Source organism: Coturnix japonica, chromosome 2 (genome assembly GCF_054131305.1).
Source record: "Coturnix japonica strain WE chromosome 2, WE-NBRP24, whole genome shotgun sequence".
Lineage (NCBI taxonomy): Eukaryota > Metazoa > Chordata > Aves > Galliformes > Phasianidae > Coturnix > Coturnix japonica.
The window spans coordinates 104,871,835-104,894,164 of record NC_140664.1 but is presented as its reverse complement, the minus strand read 5'-3'; the positions used below and the strand labels follow the sequence as shown (position 1 = coordinate 104,894,164).

The 22,330-nt window shown below is 40.7% G+C and overlaps 1 protein-coding gene and 1 long non-coding RNA gene across 18 annotated transcripts in view; one reads left to right on the top strand and one right to left on the bottom strand.

Annotated features, from left to right (window-relative positions):
* The window catches only part of LOC146762109 (uncharacterized), a 44,151-nt gene extending 23,123 nt beyond the window's left edge, over positions 1–21,028 (bottom strand). Inside the window, exon 1 of the long non-coding RNA XR_014942959.1 lies at positions 122–21,028. This is a non-coding gene — a long non-coding RNA (uncharacterized LOC146762109). The remainder of the gene's footprint in view (positions 1–121) is intronic.
* The window catches only part of RARB (retinoic acid receptor beta), a 322,222-nt gene that overhangs the window by 220,867 nt on the left and 79,025 nt on the right, over positions 1–22,330 (top strand). For 14 of the 17 annotated variants that reach the window (XM_085538374.1, XM_085538377.1, XM_085538372.1 and 11 more), the window contains one exon: positions 21,146–21,294. In XM_085538374.1, coding sequence (XP_085394500.1) covers positions 21,146–21,294 — 149 coding nt within the window. The remainder of the gene's footprint in view (positions 1–21,145; positions 21,295–22,330) is intronic. The other 3 variants (XM_085538375.1, XM_015853905.3, XM_015853907.3) reach the window with 1 other exon arrangement.

Below are 22,330 nucleotides of genomic sequence, written 5' to 3'. Positions count from 1 at the left end.
TATTTTTGGCTCTCCCATAAAAGCAGTACACCTGCAGCCATAGCTTTAGGCCTGAGAAATATTGCTTTGATAGGGATGTGATTGCAGAGTAAAAGGTAAATGGTTGTTAAGGGAATAATACCTGAACAGTGCAGCCTCAGAACAGCCCAGCAACAATCCCAGCATCAAGGTTTCAGCTGAAATATTCGCAAAATTGGCTATCGCAGAGGTTAAGGCAGAACGCTGTGGGTCTCCAACTTCAGCACATCTTCAGGATGTTAATCCCGTTACAATTCACTAAGCCAACGCACTCCTGCAGCATCACGAATTTTGTAGTCCACAAGGGTCTGCAAAGTGAAGCAGAGGGTAAGATGCAACCCAAACATGACCTTAACTTGTGTGGCATTTTTTCCCTCCCCCTGTGGGAGGAAAAGCATGCTACGGGTCTGCAACCCAAACGCTAGCCACTGTGTACTGTAAGATGTGCTACGAGCACACACAAATTGTATACATTTGTGTGCTCACACATGTTTATATTTTATCTGATGCTTCTTACCTTGTTGTAGGCTTAAAGAGAAGTTATTTATTTACAAAGGAAATTGTGGACTCAAGGATGACACTAGAACTGACTGTGGTTTTAATCATAAGTAATTCTTCTTTTCTCCTAAGATAAAAATCAGGTTGATAAAATCAAATTAGTGGAGAACAGTTCTTAAGAGGACAAAAATGACTGAAGTTAAGATAGCAGGAAAGATTAATTTATACTTCAAGACAGATGGAATTTTTTGCTCCCTTATTGTGTAGTAACAATTACCAAGAGAAAGCAAGTAACTTTTGGTGCAATGCAAGCTAACTCAGTAGTGCGGAAATAGGAATGGGACAAGCCCTAAGAGGGAATGAGCTCTGCGAGGCAGAGGGATTTTCCTTCAGCCTTGGAAAGGCATTAAAAAAAAAGTCTTAATTAGTCTTCATTAATTAAAGAAGTAAAAAACAAATGAGAAGGCCCAAAGCCAGAATAAGTTTGCTTGGTAGTATGTAGTGTTTTAGCTGATACTATCATGAAATAGTACTACCTGCTGGGTTTTGCCGCGTTTAGAAGACTACGGAGTATGAGGAAGACGAAAGTTAGAAAGATGGCAACAGAGTGCGGCATGATGTGGGCACTCCTGGGGCATGCAGTTGTTGTTTGTGTCCTCTGGGAAGTGTTCATGGAGAGATCTAGAAGGTATTAACTTCCAGAAAGTTTGTGAAGATGGAAATCCACAAGGCATGCCTTTTACTTCTGAATTCCGGATTATTGAGGCGTTTGGGTCGGGTTCATGTTCCCTGCAAGCACTGGGAGTACTGGAAACATCTGCGCTCGACAGCAAAAAAAAAAAAAAAAAGTGCAGGACTGTTTCTTTCATCTTTCTGAATTTAAAAACAAACATTTTGAAGTAAGGACTTGTAATCTGCATTCCCAGGTATCAAATTGCTGCAGGTGTGTTTGCTAGTGCCCAAAAGGCAAGATCTGTTTGAACCAGGTTATTTTCTTTAAAGTTCATGTATAAACTTTACATTGTAATCATTAGGAGCGATATGCTTAGGAATAGAGGTTTTATTTAATTTTTTGTACTTGTGGCTTAATGCCCTGAAATATGTGATGAGAAGTATTTGTTTCTGATCCTCTTCAATGCGCAGATTTTCTCACTCAAAGTGTCACAGGGGGATATTTTTCTTCCAAATGAATTGAAATGAGAGCAACCGATCCTCTACGTAGGCTCTGATCTAGGTCGCCCGATTCATCTGCTGGTGCAGGAAAACTCTAATGGACGTACACTGCTGTCAAAAACTCCTGCAGATAAAAATGATGAGAGGCATTCGCTGGTGAAGCCGGGGTGGGATAAGCTTGGAGGAAAAGCAATGTATCTTTGGGTGACTCCCTGCTTGCCTAATGCGTCTGTGCAGTGAAGGTGTAACTTGTCAGAACAAAGCTAGCCTGCTGCAGCGCTGCCTCGCAGAGGTTACGCTGAAGTTAAGGAGTTGAAAGGGAGAGATAATGTTTCAGACGGCCAAGTTAGTCATCCTCACATCCAGCTAAATCCCCACTTACTGCTGAGCGCGCTTCCCAGAGCCGTGGGTTTGCTAAGTGTGCCAGTGTTGTGCCTGCACGGCCGCCAGCGCCACAGCCAGGCTGGGGGCTTTGCCTGGTTGTGTGTGGGGAGCCGGGCAGTCTGCTGGGGCAAGTTGGGCCCGCATGGTCCACAGTGCTCTGATCTAATTCACACACCGCCCCGCACACTGCTGAATTGCTGTGACTGTGCTGCGCAACCTGCAGGGTTTGGGGGGCCTGTTTGTGAAAGAGATGCCGTGCTGGAAAGGGCCGTGGCTGTCAGCCTGTCCCATTGAAACCTTAAGGGCGAGTGGGACTGCAGTGAGTTCTCAGGTCCTTCTGGCCATGGGGGCCAGCACTGGAGCTTGTGTGAGTGGAGGGCCCGTCCCTCACCCCTTCCCTGCTGTCTACCCTGGCAAGGGATCCCACAGTGGGTGGCTCCCACCCCGGTGAGGCAGCGGTGTGCAGCCCCATGAGGAAGGATATCGGTGGATGTATAAAATGGCCAAAGAACTTCAATAAATAGACTTTATCCTTCAGGATCCACGGATCCTGGCAGCAGCTGCAAGGGAGGGTGGGGTTGTACTTTTCCCCTTCCTGTACTTGGACACTTTTGATTATCCAGACTTTCTGGGACTGAGCAGGGCTGCCTAATAACAAAGCCTGAATAATATAATTACCTAAATAGGCCTATTGTCCTTTTCAAGTTACTGCACTGTGAAAACCTTAAACTTTATAACTGGAAATGTTACACGTAGCGCATAGATAGCTAAATGGCTGTTGCAGGGAGAAGATCCCCTTCCCTTGTTTCTTACTGCTGTGTGGTTGAGAAGCTGATTATCTGCCTGCCGCCTATTGATGTTTACTCCTTTTGGAAAGCAAATATTTTAGCCCCTTCTGGCAGGGTAAACTGCCAAAAGTAATAGGGCTGGAAATACAAAGCTATGATTGATTTCGACCTTTGCTCACGTGCATGAAGTCTGTCCTCATGCAGTGTGACCCATGCCACTTCGTGCTGAAATCCAAGCCCTTTCAAACCAAATGGAACCATGAAAATAGAAGCCATAAAATGCTCCAAACTCTTCTAAAATAACAGAATAATCATCTCCTCTGTACTGCAAGAAAAAGTATAACAGGAGGGCAGCAAAACTGGGTTTTAGTAGCAGGCGAACCAAGAGTAATGTCTTCCGTCTGCTGCTGCCTTTTTATGAGAACCATATTCTAGGTACAAAATAAACAAACTGATACGATGTGGGAATGAATCTTCTGCATATTCTTTTGGTCACCGTAATCTCAGCTATTCCTCCTAATCATGGTCAGTAAACAACCATCATCCAGAAACGTGGATTTGAAATTATCTTTTTTAAAAATAATCTCATGTTTGGGATTTTATTAATCCGTCGCTGCATGAGCAAACGTGTTTCAAAAGTTAAGAATGTCAGAAACAGTAGCCTGAAGTTAGCATCCTAAATCCACATTTCATGGCTTCATTTCCAAAAATGCAGAGAATCTAAGAGCTCCCTCAGCACTTTTAAAAACAGGCCACGTATTGAAATGACCAGATATTGTCTAGAACTTTTATTTAATGTGAAAAATTTTAGAGGATTTTTCCACTTCACCTCAGCTACATGAAAAAGCAATTAAACGACAGAGTTCACAACACTGAGTGGAAATAGAGACGCTTACAGGGACAAAGCAGGACTTGTTTTAAACAGCATATTACTCTTTTTCTGTAAATTTACAAGTGGAGTTTTCAGAATTGAACTACTGAAGTACTAGGCTAGGGTTTGGGTTTTTTTTTCCCTGTGTATTTTGCCTGTCTTGCTTATTTCTCTGATTCTCTATTTGCTTCCATGCATATGAGTGGACTTTTTCTCAGCTTCAGTCTTCTCCTCCTGATTTAGGTTTTAATAGTTAAATGATCTTCATTTTCTCACCTATCATTTGCAACTGCTCTGTGTTGTTTTCCCAGTGACAGCGAATTGATGTGGTTGTGTTCGCTGCAGATTTTGCTTTTTCTAGGGAGGGGTGAGGAATCCAGCTTCCTTCAGTTCATTTTAGTGATCTGAATAGGAGCAGAGAGCTTGCATCATGTGATGGGGCAGCTCACGGCAGATCACCAGCATGGGGTCCGTGTGTGAGAACTTCTGTTGTACATGACAATCTGATAAGGATATCATGTGGTTTAGGAACACATTCCCACAATGTTAACTTCTTTGTCCTTTTATTCAGGAGTGGGTAAGGAAAAACGTAACAAACTGATGCCAGCTCTTATATAACTGACCCCACTTTCTTTTAGCATTCTGTTTGAGTTTTACAGCTTCTTCAAATACTTTTGTTGAGAGATGGAAATACAATCCAGCAAGTCTGTGTAAAGAATCCTGGACACAGAGTATATAATATACCTTCTGTTCCCCTTGGACAAGGTGATTTTTCTTTCCCCTGCTTATGCCGTATATAAACGGAATATTATAAAACTATGTAAGTCAAATATATACACGCAAGTGACACTTGTATAGGTTTAATAGGTTAAAGCTTGAGTGAGTATTTATAAATTCTCAAAGTGCTCTGGATCTTCACCGCTAAGGACATGGTGTTAAAGTCCATCCATAGTTTGGAGGGATTTCCGCTTCGTGCACTTTCAGTGACTTAGACTTTACCCTTTAAGTGCATCCCCTAAGATAAAGAGCGGAGAAATGTCTCACAACAAAGACTTTTTTTAGCACCGCTTTGTTTCATTTAATGATTAGGAGGATGTCTTTCCACTGAACCATAATACTTTTCTCTCGGCTCACATTGTATTTTTAGCAAGGATCTTTGAACAATAACAAGACAAATTAAGTGTATCTTTGTCTTTTAGAGCCTTATCTTGTGAGCCCCTTCAGTGCACTCAGCGCTCCACCCTTGAATTTAATAGGAGTTTCAGACACAGGGTGCTTCTGTGACTGAGCCTTTAACATGTTTATGTACCATTGCTTTACTGAAATACTAGTAAATGCTGATGCCATTGTGCTGGATATTCAGCAGGAGGAACAGCCAGCACTGCTTTTCTTCTTAGGAATAAAATAAAATAAAATAAAATAAAATAAAATAAAATAAAATAAAATAAAATAAAATAAAATAAAATAAAATAATAAGAATTATTCTCCTTTTGAGCTCCACAGCAGGGATGTGGAGCAGCTGACTGAGTTGCCCAGTGCTGCACCAAGCAGAGACAAATGCTGCCATTAGATCCAACTCAGGTTTGCATCAGTGGGTGCTTCAATGCTGGAAAGCTATTTGTGCCCATAATGCACTCAGAATGGAAGAAATGGTTCAGTCAGGAAAAAACAACAACAGTGATGTGAAACAAAAAATCTCTTCGAATTCTGTCATTTCTTCTGTCTGAACACAGCTTGTGGTGAAACACGCACCATTATAGTGATGTTCACAGCATTTTGTTACTTCTCTGCCAGCCTGTTGGCAGCACACAAGCCCATCACAAAGAGGTTTATCTCTCTTTGCCTCTATGGTAGCACTTGCCTGTCATCTTCCAGTCTTGCACCAAAGCCTCTCCTCTGCCAGCTGGAGACCAGTGTTAGGAAGTTTTACTGGATCCTGTGTGATAAACAGACCAAACAGGGCCTGAGATGATTTAAGGTGGTGCCAGCCTCCTCCCAGCCCTGCTCCTCTGCTCCTCACCTCACACCAGAAAAGCCACCAGGAAGGCCAACATTGTCTTTCCAAGACTGAACGTTCACTCGAACAGGAAGGAAGAGGACTTGGAAAACTGTGTAACAGTGCCATCTGGCGATACCTGCCCAAACCTTGCTGCTCCCAGGCACTGCCTTTGGTCGGGGGCTTTTCCCCAGGCTCAGGGAAACGCTTGTGAGCCCCACAGCTTGTCTGTGCTTTCTGCACAACTCCTAACAACGGTTAACCTGGTCAGAGGTACTATCTTCTCAACAAACCTTCCAGAAAACACTAATCCATCAACCTGCATTTTTGGCTTGGGGTGTGAATCAATGGCCTGGCTCGCAGTCTTGCACGTGTTTGCTTCTTATTGTTAGGATCTGCTCCTCGGGGGACTTTGTTTGTTTGCTTTTAAACAGTGCTTCATACTTGTTTATCTCAACCTTTGATTTGAGGGGATTTTTCTTCTTCCTTCACTCCATCCTTCAGACTGTTCCTTTGCATTGCTTTGCTGTTTGGTTTGCTTTTTTCATTCTTTTGTGGAGAAAAAAATGATGAGTTACTGGATTGATGTATGTCAGATCCTCCTTTGGGGCTGGCTGGGAACCCTTGGAGACCTGCCTTTTCTACAAACACTCCCATTTTCACTTCACGCTTTGAACACCAAGCCTTAAGATGTGGAATGAATGTTGGCAAATCACCTATGTCTCTCAGGTGTTTGTGCAAAGTATCTTTGATGAGGGGGTTGATAGGAGGATGTTCTTTTCTCAAATCCTCGTTTGGCAGTGAACCTCAACTTTCCTTTCTCCATTTTGAGAGCACATTCCAGCTGTGTGTTTCTAGTTGCACGTACTGTCACAGGCTGTGTGGGTTAGGTATGTGAGCTGTTTGCCTTTCTACGTTTTGCATGCATTGCCACATTCACTTCTTTGAGATCCTGGCAGAAAGGAGCCATTATCTTTCTCAAGTTTTGCAATGAAGCTGTCAGCTGACTGCAAGAAGTCTGAGCTGACTCACATCCTTCCCTGTTTCTTCCTTATCCAAATCCTTTTATTTCCCTGTGTTTTGAATAGATCCTTCAGAACTTCATGGGTGAAGTATGAGCTTCATGTTGGGAGGGACTGTATGTCTGGGTGCTATTAGAGAAAACAGCTCTACCTCACTCTGAAATGGAGCCCAGTATGAAAGGTGCAACTGCTCAACATTGCTGTTTTCACCTTTACTAAAATGTCAAAGCAAGGCTTACTTACAGAATTTTACACCGACACTGCCCAGTAATAGCATGTCTGTTACGCTTCTGCTACGCTTAATTTCTTTACAGAGAAAGAAAACGCTCTGACCAAAGGAGGTGAGGAAGGAGTGACACAATTAGATGAGATTAAATCAGAGTATCAGGTTTCCTGAAACAGATATTTGGCTCTTTACCAACCGTCTTTTACCCCATTTTTCAAATAAACACATATTTTCACGTGATAACTCTATCTGAAATATTAATGCTTCCAGGGCTGCATTACCTTTGTTTGTTCATCAAAGTCCATTACTATGGGAAGGCTGCTGTTCCTTAGGCTGTTTCAGCTTCAAAAGAATTTTAGGGCCTGGTCTATTGGAAAGCTTGGGGGTATAATTAGTGAAAATGGAAATAGATGCAAGAGAAATTTAGTTCCTGATGTTTTAATTTAGTGTAGTACTGCCATGTGTTGTTGAAGAGGATTCTTAAAGGCAAACATAATTATTTCATTATGGTCTTCAGAACGCTTTCATTGGTCTTAATGACAAGAAGCTGCATAAGGAGTCATACATTTTAATTAGACCTTCTTATATTTACATCAGATAAATAACAAATAATTGATGAAAAACAAGTCTTCTGAATGGATGACTTCACACAGAGCTCTGGTTACAGTTTAATGATAAAACATTTCTCTTATTGCTTTGCATTTTAATTATCTAGAATTATTGCTCTTGCAGAAATCCCAAAATACTGTTATTTCCGTGCATTTCATTAGATTCACAACAAATTTCTATGAATCTCAAGCTAAGAGAAAAGGTGTTTTCCTATGTAAACCACTTACAATCCATTTCCAGCTTTCTTTGTTGTTGTGGTCGTGGACTCTTCAGGAAAAGCCAGTAGGAGGATGAATCAGACTATTTCATTCATCTTCGGTTCCCTACGCAGGAGCAAGCCCTGCCATTATTAGCAACCCAGAACTCCTTTTGAGGTCAAGTGACCGTGGACTTTTCTAAGGAAAAATGTGTTGCCTTTTTCTCACCAGCTTAGCTGAACGTGGTATGCTTAAATAGTTTCCTTTTTTTCGGAAAATCTTATCATTGTCCCTTTATAATGTGTGCATTGGGTACATTGAAATTACTCATATATTTTTAAATATTCTTTACCCTCTCCCATATTGGGAACTTTATAATACAAGGATAAATGTTTAGTGTTGTTGCTTGCAAGAGTCTGTTGTGTTTTATACGCTCCCTAACGTTTCATTTTTGTAACAAAACATATTTGACATGATTCATTCCTGAGAGTATACAGAACACTAATTGTTGTTATTGATTTTAAATTTTGCAACCATTACAAGTAAGCCAGATGAGTGGCAGATAAAGAGTAATAATCCATGGAGTTCTGGAAGTGTTTCATGTTTGTCTGTAGTACTTTACGTGATCAATAGTAAGTGCCCCATTGAAACTAACTGCTGTATCAAATAACAGTAAATCAAATGAATGTGCTTACAGATTATTTATTGAAAGCTTTAATTGTTCACTGGGGCCCTGCTTATCTGAGGAAACAATAGAACTTAGTGATCAGACAAACTGGTTTGCAAATGCTGGGGACGCCATCAAACAGCGGGATATCCCTTCTGCCTGGGGAGGTGTGGGAGTTTGCCTAAATGTGACCCTGTCCCACCAGCACTGCCTGTATACAGGGACTGCCCGTACTGGTTGATCCCAGAGTAAATTAGCCAGAGAAAAGTCTTTTCAAAGAGGGTCTCCTTCTTTCACAGGGAGCTCTTATAAAATCTCTTTGGATAACATGCCTGGTGGGTTCCATGTGTGGAAAAAGCACTTGTACAATTTCCCAAAATTTCCAAAGGAATATGTATGTAGTGACAAACTACACAAGATCTGATCTTAGAAGGGGAAGTGGAGAGAAATCACAAGAAACCTATTGTGTGAAAAGCTTAAGTAGGTATAAAGTACAGTTTTGGGCAACTGTAAGCTGCTGCACAGCTAGCTGTCAAGACATTTACAAATACTAAGGAATGGGGAAAAAAAGAACTGTTTCTTGCTAACAGCTCTGTGCTGTAGCAGTGTTGTACTTACTCCTTAAAATGACTGCTCTGCCTTGTGCCATGCACTATGAATTACCAGTGCCACAGGCTAGAGGTTTTCTGGACCTTAGGGTAAAAGAGGTAGTTCTCCAGACAGTTTCACTATGCTATCCCCAGTTTTTTTGTGCAGCCTCAGTATGTTGTCAATTACACTTTGCTATGGCTTCAGAATCCTTTCAGTGTCTGCTGAGATACTAACGCTGTCCTGCAAATTCGGGAAGATGGCATGGAAAGAATTTACATTAAATGGCATATCTTTCCAACCATGACAACTGGAAAAGTGTTTGTACAAATAAGCTTAATTTCTACAGAAAACGATGGCCCAAATCCCTCAAATATGGCAAGAAAAGTGTTTTCCTTGAGACTGCTTATTCTGTGAAACATACTTATATGCATATGTATAATGCTGGATAATCGCATTATGGACATTAAAAAATGATTAAAGCACAGTAGTCAAAGGTCTTCTAGAACTGAAACTCACTTGGAAAAAGTAATTTCCTATTTTCAAAGTGTAAGTTTTTCTTTAAGTTTTTTGAATTCACGTGTTGAATTTGCTTCTAGGTGGGTCAGGATTGAATGTTGCCTGTCTTGCTCTTTGGAGTTCTTCCTGTTATCAAATATTTCCTTTATGTCATATACTGTTTAAAGTGCAGTTGACATCTTCCCTGTTTATAAGTCTGGAATAATGCAGTAAAGCATGGCCAGAGTAGCTGGGCAAAAAAAAAACCCTAAATCAGGGCTGAAGGTGGGTATTGAACAGGAAACACCAAGCGACTGGGAAACACTACTAGCACAAGTCTGTTCATCAGCATTACAGTGTGTGCATATCTTTTTCTCTTCTGAGTGAGGATGGTACTCACAGATGGCAGAGGTAAAATTATGAGCGTTCCTCGCTCTAAGGGATTAATAGGAAAATCCACCACAGGTAGAGAGTAAGAGAAAAGAATATTGGAAAATGAGCTCTTCAGTCACGGTTCTCATCTAGGCTCCGGTCTCTGGTGAATTTCTTATTTTATTGATCTTTTATCTTCCAGGCAGAGTACAGATCTGCTCACAGTGTTGTTACCTTTTTGCTCTGAGGCACCAAGCCCCTTCCTAGCTTTTAGCTTCTGTGGCACCAACTGCCAGGGGGACGTAGTGATGCTTTCCAGGTTAGCTGCACCAAGGGAAAGTAAATCCCACCTATAAACATCCAAAGGGAGAGAGATATAAAGCAGCATGTAAACACAATGATGAGGATACTGATTTTCAAAGAGAAGAAAAGCAGTGCTGTCTTAGATTGTCACAGTATCTTCCCCACAATGTTATCATCTTTTGTCTAGCAGGCATTCAGTTGAGAAATACTGCAATTCTGCTCAGGCGAGCATTACAGCTTGATAAAGTGTGTATTTCATTTTCTCCCCTCAACAGATATTAGTGATACTCAGTTCTTAAATATTCCATGAACTTGAATTTCTCATGTCAGCATAGGAAGTGTTGAGGTGTGCTGCTTTTAGTAGAGCACTGGCCTGATCTGGCTGAGGAGACAGAGTTTGTCCCTGTTATGGTGTGTGTATGTGCGTTGGAAGATGTCAGTAAGGTTAAGATTTCATCTGACTGCCCTTCTTGTTGCAGTGATGAAGTGATGAAAGCCATTTTTTACAGTTTTATGTCATGTCTAAGTGGAAATAATGTATTGTTTTAATTAAACCCCCACAGCTGTAGCAGTGTAGCAATGTGGGTGCAATTAGGCTAGTGTTAAAAATAGTCTTATGAAGTCTTTACAGTTACTAGGGAGAAAAGCTAGATGTATGTAATAGACCTGTGAAAGCACAGGTACCCCAGAGACTAACAGCAATAATGCCAAGAGCATGGGAGATGTTTCCTGGGACACCTCCTTGCTTTAGAACTACCTTTCAAACAGGTTACCTTTCTCGGTTTGCTCTGTCTTGTCCTCTGTAGGAGGCTGCTGTTCCACTGCAAGAGGAAACGCACAGCTCCATTTCACAGCCCCAAGCATCACCATCCTCAGCAAATGGCCCTGGTTTTGCAGAGGTCATTGCAGAGAAGCTGGACACATGTTCCTCCCTCTGCTCTGCTGGAGGGCTGGGAAGCTGCAGCCCTGCAATTGGGCTGTGGGTGGCTGCTTCTTGGGGTTTGCTGGTTCAGCAGATTCATACTTGAAGAAGAAACATACCTCTGAGCGGCATCATGCCAAAAAATCTGCAGCAAGGGCCCAAGAGTGAGATCTCAAGCAGTGAGATAAGCTTAATAATTGTCTGATGCCTTGTAAAAGGAGGCGAGGGACTGTGTGATGAGACTGTCAAAGAAAATAAAGGGTAGGCTTCCTTTTCTAAGGATATCAAAACTCAGAATTAGCAGAGCAATAAGTGCCTTCTAAAGTGAAAGCTGGAAACAATACATTTTTAATAAAATGGGCAGTTACTCTAATTGCTGAACCCCTACTGTTCAATTTCTTTTAGTGCCCTTATTCATTAAATGCAGCATACTTATACTTATTATTTACAGATGTATGCGTTTTAACTTGTTTATAGAAACCATGCTTTCCAGAGAGTAGTGGCTGGTATAATACTAATTTCTAAGTGTTTATTGCTGCCTATAATATGCCATTTTTAAAACAATTAAAAATACCGTTTGAGCTCATCATCGGAGTCAACCCCAAACTGCCCATGAAAACTGAAATATTAGTGCCGTGTTCTGCCTCAAAGGTTATGGGCTGTTTGTAGCAGATTGATAGCGGGCCCATTAGAGAAGAGTTCACCTGTTCTTAAGGACTTCAAGCTCAGCAGTCCAGCTTCTAGATATTATCGTAATATAACCCATTTAAACATATGTGATAGAGTTCATAATTGCCCTTGTAAATGGGAATAGAAAGGAGGGTACATAAATCAATTAGTGATATCCAGCAGTGTGGCTGTAATACAAATTAATTGGGATGATAAGCATTTTAACTGGACTGTACTCACTTGAAATAGTTTCGATCAATGAATTGGCTCTTGCTGAGTCACTCTATTAATTTTAAGATCTAAAAATACCTGAAGATCAAAATGGCCTAAATTGATGGTCCTAGAGTTTGAGAAATAAAATTACATGTAGAATACTGCATAGCCAGTTGGTTTTAGGGCATCGGCAAGCAGAGCACAACAGTTTCATTATGTCTGTGTGGTACTGAACAACTGTATAAAAGTAGTACATGATTAAAGATATGAAAACACTCATTTTCTTGCTGGATTCAAGCCACAGCAAAAAAAAATAAAAAATAAAAAATCATGATAAATAGTGCCATAAGAACACGCTGAATATATAGAAAATAAATTTATTTGGCAGATGCAGTAACACTGAAACCTAATACCAACTTGGATAAGAGGCCAGCTTTCTGGAATGAAATCATTCCTTCGTTCCTGTAGTATAATGCTCTGGATTATTCAGTTTGGATGCTTGAAAAGATTGGAAGGTAAAAGAAAAGTGCTCAAAGTACTGTAAAGCTTTTGATAACTGTAAATGAGGACTTTATGACTTAGTAAAATATCTGGATGTGTATAGAGATTGCAGTAACGATTTCGTTATCCTTGCAATTTTTATTTATTATTGAAGAGACTGGATTTGAGCTTTCTCCATTTTATATGTTTACAAATCAAGGGTACTTCTTGGAATTGGTGTGTTAATGGCACTGTAAAACTGGTCTGAAGAAAAGAATCTCACCTCTGCTATTTTTAAGTGTTTTATCCCTCACAGTGTGACTTTTTCTGGTTATTGATCCTGCAGGGAAAACATGCTAAATTTGTGACACAGTTTTATCAATAGGTCACAGAAAGAGGCTCTGTTTTCATAAATAAAGAGGCCTGAGTCCTTGCCCTTTCTAAGCCATTGCAGCTGCTTTGCCTGTGCTGCTTTGCTCCAGATGAGGATCTGACCTTGGGAATTCACTGGGAAAGCCAGCAGAGCCCCACTTGTAAGAAAAGCTCATTTTCAAAGGAAAATGGAGCTTCGCACAAATGGGAGCATGATTGTCTTTGGTAAAGAAGATCCTATTTTTCACTTTTACAGTGATATGAAAAATTCACTCCAGATTGATGGAATTCTGCATGGTAGTGGCCAGGCGGAAAATCACCGACCTGAAAAAAACATGGAGCTAGCATCTTTTGGATGTTTTCCTTCAGTTTTCCATACGATTTGTTTTTCTCCCTGTAACATGTTTTCCTTTTCATAAGGTAGGCTCTTAATACAAACTGATGAGCTGTTGCCCTGTAAGCTCCACCATGCCCACAGCCCCTCTGGCCATCCTGTCTGCATGTTTGCTTTCACCCCCGCTCTCCCAGAAACACCTCCTGGTGTCTGTCCAACCATTTATTTAGCGAAAGACACTCCTGTTCTCAGTTCCTAGCGCATCATTAAGTCTGTCCTGAGAGTAGCACTGGTGTAACCAGATGTAGTTCTTGCCTCTAATACGATTAATCATAGCAAGCTTCCACCTACAGTTGTCAAGTGTAAACGTGTCTCTGTAGCTACCCATATGGATAAAACCAAATGTACAACTCTGTGCTGACACAAATGTTAAAAAATACAGACCCCAGAACAGTATCATTTTCTTTGAGGAAGTCAGGTGAACATAAATCTGCTGTATTAGATAGACCCAATTCCCCATATTTTTAGTGGATGCAGGACTTGAGAATCAGGCTTTGCAAAGCTGGCAGTTCTGGAGTAGAAGCTGCTCTTGTTTGAGAAGACCATGCTGAGCAAACCTACAAAGCTTGAATGATCTCCTACAGCATGGCTGCATCCTCCTTGCTGTCCTGCTCACTGCAATTAATGTGTGTGTGGAGTAATTTTGTAGTTGCTAGAAGTCCTGACTTTCCTGGGAGAAGCACTAGAGGTGCATGCAGTCACAGCTCACCTCCAGAACACTTTCAGGGCATGATGTGCAGCATTTTCAGGAAAAGGTTTTTATTTAGAAATATATGGTTGGGCAAATTGGTGATTTCCAGACCAGATGAGCTCAGTATGTAGCAGACACTTTTCTTCTATCCTGGTAGATTCAAGTTTATGTCTTGTTGGTAGATGAGTCTCCTGGTGGCTTGGACAGTAGAGCCATGTGTACAGATTGTTGTGTCAGCTTCTATTGTTGCTTCTGCCTGTGTGGGGACAAAGCACCAAAGCATGGGGGTTGCTGAGTAATAACCATGTTTGGGGACAAGAATCAGGAGGTGAAGGGCACAAACAAATGCATCAGGCACTATCTGAACATAAGAAAAACACCTTGGTGAGGGATGACTAAGCTCTGGCATGGGCTGTCCAGAGAGTTTGCCTCTTGGAGGTAATCAGAAGCTGCTGGGACATGGTCCTGGTCAATCTGCTCTGAGTGTCCCTGCTTTAGCAGGGGTTGGGCCTGATGGGAGCCAATGGTCCCTTCCCACCTCAGCCAATCTGTGATTCTCTCAGGACAGACCGCTTGCTGCTAGAACTTTCCTGCGTAGTTGAATATGTGGTGTGGTCATTTTGCTGAAAGTTGATTGTCAGTTGTCTGTGGAAGTCACCAAGTGTAGATGAGCCTCTCACCAGCCTCCCGGAGCTCCTGCCAGCAGTATTGGTGGCTCTTGCAGACAGAGGGCCTCTAATATTGCAGCTGGCTGCTGAGTGGGATGCATGCTCAGACTTGGGAACTGGGCAGTGCCTCAGAGGTGTCCCCTGTTAGAGCTACTGCGCACTGATTTAATTAAGTTCCCTGCTCTGTGTTGTATGCCATCTGTAACTTGGGGCAAGATATGTAAGGCTGCATTTGAAAGGCAGTGTGAGAACTACAGTTAGTTGGGATCTTGGTTGCTGTTGAAAATTCTAGTTGGGTACTGCTTGCATTTTTTCCAGGAGTTCAAGACTTAGGCAAATCAAGCTGTTAGGCTGTCAGTGCTTCTGTTTCCTATCTCTGAAGTAAAAGGAATAGCCTTTTCCTTATCCCACTTGGGTGTTACAAAGATAAACATATGAGTGCTCATGGGATATTCAAGTACTGGAGCATCAGAGACCATGCCTGTAGATTAGATATGTAGCGCAGAGCAGGGTCTCATGCCGCTAAATATGGCAGGGTCAGGAGTACTGCAGGCCTTGCTGTGTGCCAGCGGGTGGGTGGAGGGGGCAGATCTGTGCAGCAGTGTTGCTTGGGAAGGCCACTGGCATGTGGGGCCCTTGGAGGGTATATGGCACTGTGAAGTCAGGTAACTCAATCTGCTTGCTTAACAAATGGATTAATTAAGAGACCAGACTATTTGTGGTGGAACAGAAAAGGGTATTGTCAAAACACACCCATCTTTCACTGGGCAACCAAGAGAAGATGTTTGTGGGAATACTGAATCTGTTCAGCAAATGAAAAAAGGAGTATGCTGTTGAGGAACAGAAATTGCATTAGACTGGAAAAAAAGGATAAGCAACTGGTAGACTGTCTTGCTTTCTGATTTACTGCAACCAAATCCAGATAGCTCTACTGTGTTGGTAGTAAGAAGCTGAATTTTACGTTTTGGCCCTAATCAACTGACACAAATAAAGACGTCAGCTATCCTGCTGTCATAAGACTGAGACCAGTATCCACTGACTCCATTGACTTAAGTTACTTTACTCTGCTGGTTAATATTACACATCTGCAATTGAAACCTTGCAATTTTGTTGATGAAAGGCCAACCAGTGGCCTGCCCCAAAGCAGCCTGAAGTCTAAACACTTGAGATGCAGAAGTGTAGGGGGAAGCAAATACTGTCTTGATTGTGTGCTTGTCTACAGTGGAGCACAGCCAAATTTGTAGCTGGAACTTCATTAGGGTAAGAATATCAAAGCATGCGCTTAACTACTCCTTGTACTTGCTAGGCTGGGGACAGAGTTCAGCAGGACCACTCTTCTCCCAGCTGTGGCTGGACAGGAGCCAGCTGTCCTATCACTGCTTTACTGACAAAAGTCCTAACAGCAAAAGCACTTCAGCTTTAGAGATTTCTGCCAAGTGGGCTGCCCCTATCAGGGCTTGCACCTTATCTGAGATAGATGTTGGCAGCAGGAGCTGTGCCATAGGAATGGCTCTGAAAATGACCTCGGCTGAGGCACCTTCTGGGTGACCTTGTGGTGGTTTGTCTATTAGTTAGAACTTGCAACTTGGACTTTTGATCTCCACAAGCTCTACTTCTTGTAAGCTTGGTTGTTTTTTAAGTAAGTTGTGTTGTAGGATTCCCAAACTGTACACAGTAATCTTGGCTTTTTAAATAGCGAAGAGATTATTTGGGATTCGGCACCCTCAAGTAAAAGCCCAATCATAAAGTACAGACTTTTGATGTCCCTGTTGGAAAAGACCCTTTTTCATAGTAAAACCAAACCTGAAGAGTTGGATGTTTTTTTGTCTTTCAAGGCCAGAACGTGCCTATTAAGACCTAGACTGTCCTGTAGAGTTGAGCTATGGCTTGATTAAAATTTAAGCTGGAAAAATTGTAATGAGGAATTAAAGTAGAATAACTTACATTTTAACATCATGGATTTAAGACAGATGTGCAGAGTTAGCAAGACACGAGTAATGAAAAAGAAACCCTAAAATGTGAAAGACATTTTCTTAAGTACTTCTGAAAACTCTGATAGTAATATCTCAATCTGGAGTTATTGTGACAGCCTATGTTTTATAATCCAGGTATGTTGTGTTCTCTCTAATGAGAAACATTCCTTCCTCAACCTCAGTGCATACCTAGCCATACAGGGGAAGATTTTTGATTGTGGTTTGGATGTGACAGTTTGGTAACTCAATGCAAGTTGATCAGCATTTGGCATGTTGTTTCCCCTAAGCCTTTTCCTTACTTCCAGCCCTCAGCCCACTCAACCTCCCTGCACTCAACCTCCCTGCAGTAAATTCTCATGTAGAACAGCGATCAAGTACAGAGATGTCAATAAAGTGAAATAGTACCTCGACTTCTTTGCTTTTGCTGTTTGCTTTGAAAGAGAGAAAATCAGTGTCTTCACGCAAAGCGAAGACTTTGTTTTCGTCTTTCTGTTGTCTCTGATCTGCACCTGTTGTATATATGGTAAAAATATCTGGGACTTATAACCCAGCAACAGTCCGCAGCCAGAGTCATGTGTGACCGGGTCAAACACACACTCGCTGGAGGGTCATGGCCAGGTTACTAAGTCAAGGCTGGCAAGTCTCCACCATAATGTTTTCTTTCTCTCGCACTTTTTTTTTCTCCCCTCTTGTCTGTCTTCCAAACAACAGTTTAAAAAAAAAACACCCTCGTAACAATGCAAACTATTTAAGCATGACAAATTCAAAGAGGTTTTTTATTAAAAAAAAATTGGGGCAGGGGGTTGAGTCAATGATATTTTGGATTTAATTTTATAGTATAGTTTTATGTGGCACATGAAAGAGAGAAATTTGTATTGAAACAATTGAGACCCGCTTTCCCAGTTCCTGGCTCTTTCCTGGAAGATGATTAAAAGCAGACTTTTTTTTTTTCCAGACTAGACATAAAAATTAAATGATCTACAGTATATAGTTATTTTTTCAAATGTTTGGAGGCTTATAAATAACTTCTACAATCAAATGCACACATACAAGCAGCAGAGAATCTGGTTCTAATTACTTGTACTTTAGTTGAACTTTGGCGTTTCCTTTGACTTTCTGCCTAATGTATGTGAGCTGTGTGCCTTGCACTCCTGCAGAGAATTCATAAAAAAAAAAAAAAAAGAAGAAGAAGAATTAAAAAAAAAAGCAAAAAATCCAGACTCTTGTTGGTGCCAACAAAAATGAGGGTTAACAGAATGTTTTGACCAAATGCAACACTTTGCTATTCACCCTAATTAGCTGAAATTGCTGCTTCCCACCAGGGACCCTGAGCTCAGTATTCACAATTCCCTTGAGGCTATCCAGGAAATGCCATTTGCTTTACAACTTCTTATTCTTTTAAGACTCAACTGTCCAAAGTGTGTGCTAACATACTAGCTTAATAATCGAGGTTCTTGGTGAAACGAAAGGCATTTCATAATGCCTGCTTCTACTTGGTCACAAAGTGAAATACCTCTATCTGTCAACATGGTTTAGCTGGCAGTAAATTAGCTCTCACAAAGCACGCTGTGCTTTTCAAGATCTTATCTGCCACTTTATCTAACCTTTAGAAATATTTCAGACATCTTAGGAATGGTGAAGTGACCTATTGTTTGCCAGCCCCTGTGTGCTTGGGCAGCATTCAGGTGTTCTGCGCTGGGCTGGGGCTCTGTTTTCTCAGGTGGGTGATGTCACAGCCCACAGGATGAGGCTGCAGGGCATCAGAAGAAGATGATTTGACTGAACTGTTCCTAAAATTCTAAGACTTCTTGAAAAAATTCCAAACTTTGACTTTTTGGAAATGTCATCCGTGTCCCCCTCTCCGTTTCTTTTTTTGTTTGTTTGTTTTTGGTTTTGTTTTTTTTTTAGCTTTCATGTGCAGACAGGCATAGATGAAAATCAGTTTTGCTGCTGGTCTTCCAGTAGCCTTTCATGTGACAGAAAAGTAGCGCTCAAAACCCAGTGAGCTTCAGTTACTACAAGCTTCTGCACCTGATTTCTGCATTTCCTCGCTGTCAGTACATACATTTTCAAATACAGATTTTAAAAGCCTATATCCAAGGAAGAACAGTGAGTCAGAAGCCAACTAGGAGTAGAGTTTGTGTAAGCAGAGTTGGAGCCTGCTCCAGAAACCTCATATATCTTGCCTAGGACCAAACGTTCCCAAACTCTCCAGGCAGTTGTTCATCTGACACAAGTACTTTATCAAATAGGTTCAGCTTTTCCAGTAGTATATCTATCCGAGTGTTTTGGGGTGCATCTTCTGGTTTTCCCTGGGCTTTTCACTCTCATTTTCAAGTTTTCCAAAAAAAATGTAAATCTGCAATGGCGCCTTCAGATAGTCAGTTGTTGGCCACTTTTTCTTTCTTCCTTTGTGGACTGAGCTGGTTGCTTTATCTCTTCTGACCAACCCAGGTTGCTGGTGCTTGGCCAGTGACTGACAGACCTGCACTGTACATATGGCTTACGCTCTGAACATCACTATTAGGTGCTGAAGCTTGTTTACAATGAGGTTGTTGAAAAAACAGAAGTGTATCGGCATTATTCCTCGTAGGCTGCTTTTCACAAACCAAAATCACAGAAGGATTGCGGGAGTGTGGTTGTTTTATTGAATGACACAACTTTGTTTTCCCAAGGGAAGCCTAAAAACCGCCTTTCAGACTGTCTGGGAGAATTGAATGAGCTAATACAAAACACATTGTCTGCTGATATTAGAGTTTTAAACTAAAATTTTATCATTCTGAGACTGATTGGAAACCACTATAATACTTGTGCTAGCGTGAAATAAGACGCAGAATGTTTGAGGACTCTCAAGGGCATTTGATGAATCTAACTTTAATTTAGAAGTACTAATAGATTATTGATTTAAGCAGGATGACTGTGCAGAAATCAATAACGGAGCACTCCGTGTCTCTCTTAAATACCAAAAATTACTATTGAGAAGAAATGATTGTTCTCACTTCTTTTTTCATTAACAAAAAATCTCATTAAAATTTTCTTGGGCCAGTAGGAAGCTGTAGGTACTTGATTTGTCAAGGTTCAGCATGTTTAATGCTGAGACAGTTAAGTATAGTTCTGGACATTGTTTTAACATTATGATTTATTGAGCCACGTGTTATTTTACTTTTCTGTTTTTTCCACACAAACCTTCCTATTGTTACATATATAAATAAATTTGTCTTGTTGAAAAGATACTTCTGTGCTTAGAATCAGTGCCCTTAACACTTCACTCCAGCGTTTATTTTCTTCTAAAAAATGTGTCCTTGAAGTTGATAGTAGTTTAACCCAAGTAAAAATGGTAGAAATTGTCCCTTCCCTAAAGAGTAATCGGAAGTTGTATCACATGCTGTGATCCTCTCTGAATTTTGAAGAACACGAGTTGACAATGAATCATAGGTTTAATACGAATGTATCATCTCAGTAATCTGAAAAATATCATGTACAGTAAATCTTGTCTCGGATTTTCCATTGAGTAATATTCTTTAGGGCCTGCTGTTAGTGCTCTGGAGATTTAGCTGTGCAGATAGTGCCTAATATTTCTGGATAGATCTGAGTTCACAGATTCTGTCATTTCTGTGTATCTGTTGAAAAGTTGGAGGGATTTATTTGAGGAGCAGCAGAACAGCTAGGTGAAACATGAAAATGTATTGCACATCTACAATAAATGTGAGGAATGATGACAGCATATCACAGAAAACTAATGCAGATGTTCCGAAAAGATCTAGTTCACGTGTCTTATCTCACATCGTAGAGCTTTCATGTCCTCTCACCGAAAAGGATGACTGGCTCTCTAGCAAGTTCAAAACAAATGGCTATCCAGAAATATTAAGGCAATAAAGGACATGGGGTCATAATATCTAATAGCTTTTTCTTAGAGAGGTTTCCTGATGTTACCAATTGTAGAGTTGATAAGGAAGTGTTCCTGGATTGTGCTGGTTTTACTGATGAACAACAACAAAAATTTCTTATCCAGATAATTTTCACTTCAGATCTTATTCATTCACCTCCTCATATACGTCCTGATCCATTTTTGTATCTTTTTGTGGCAGAATTGCACATGGGAAATGTTACCTTTTGTAGACAATTGCAAAAGATATAAGAGTTCCTCCAAGACTAGCGGTGGATTGGAAGCATTCATGCCACAGTTTTCCATTTAAGTTTGATGTTCAGAGTACACACACGGATCTCATGTAATTCAGTATGCTAAATATAAAATTCAAGCCCAAGTCTTTCCATTTCTGGGGCCTTGTAAGATAATTAAGCTGCATATCTGAAGTGAGATGAAGCTTGTTTGGTAGCTGGAACATGACACTTTGCATCCCAGATAGTTTAAAATACACTGTTGAGTGTGCAGCGTATAGTTCTGTCACTATTTGTCTTTTTTTTTGTTTCTAGTTTTTTACTCAGCAAAGACAGATATGGGACAGTTTGATCGTAGTAATACAGTAAATGACTGATTATTTGAAATTCATAAATGAGTCATTCATTTATATTCCTTTTTTTTTTCTTTTTAGCAGTTGAAACTCAGAGCACCAGTTCTGAGGAACTTGTTCCAAGCCCTCCTTCACCTCTTCCACCCCCGCGTGTTTACAAGCCCTGTTTTGTCTGTCAAGACAAATCATCTGGATATCACTATGGTGTCAGTGCTTGTGAGGGATGTAAGGTAAGTGCCACTGTCTCCCTTTCTTTTTATAGTAATGCATTTTGGTTTTGGGAGGGGCTAGGCAATGAAGTTGCTTGTGTGAATTAATTCTGATCCTTGAGTAAAGCCAAATAAATGACCATCGTTCCTGGAATTCTTTTCCTCTGTAACTCCTGCCAATGTACGTCTTTCAGGGGGTTCCATAAGCACTGACTAACATCAGAATGTGGTTGCAGATGCAGAGTTAATCAAATAAAAAGTGATAATGCTGTAAGGCTCTTCATTATCCATTTATAACTGTACCTTGAGAACTCATATGGTCACTGTCTGCTCTGAGCCTTGCTTTTTCTGTGAGAGAAGGACTTGATTATCTGGAAATTTTTGGCAGTGTCTAACTAACTAATTTCAAATCAAATTGGGAGTTTGAAGATTAGCAGAATGGCATTCACAAAATGTAATCTGGCAGTGCTGGCACATCTACTAGCTACTTTCTAGTCCCATGATTGTCAGAGTATGAATGAATGTTCCGTAGGATGCAGTAATATGATATGCAATTCCAAAGTAGAGGATATATTTAAAGATGAGATACATATCAGAGAAGCAATATCAATGAAACCATGTATATATGGTGTAGTTAAATGAATACACAGTGAACGGCATGTGTGCAAGGAAAAATGTAGTGCAAAAAGTGATTAAGAAAAGATATGTCACAAGTGGTCTCGTGGTTGTCTTTTTTAGTTATGGTACCCTGACATGATGTTCTTTTCTAATAACTAGACATAATATCTGTACTTTTAATCCTTCAGATTAGAATAGTTATCTAGTGCTTAGTGCATTGAAGATCCTAAGGCTTAATGAAAATGATAGCTGTGTACATGTTAATAAAGTTACTAGAATAAGTAGTATAAGATGTTTTGCTGGTTTATTTGTATCAAGAATAATAACACCTTCAGATACTGTGCAGTTAGTTAGGCATTTTTACTTTATCCTTTCAACCTGCAACGTCTTCCATGCCACTGGCCTTTTGTAGTGACATTAAATATATCATAGTTCTGGG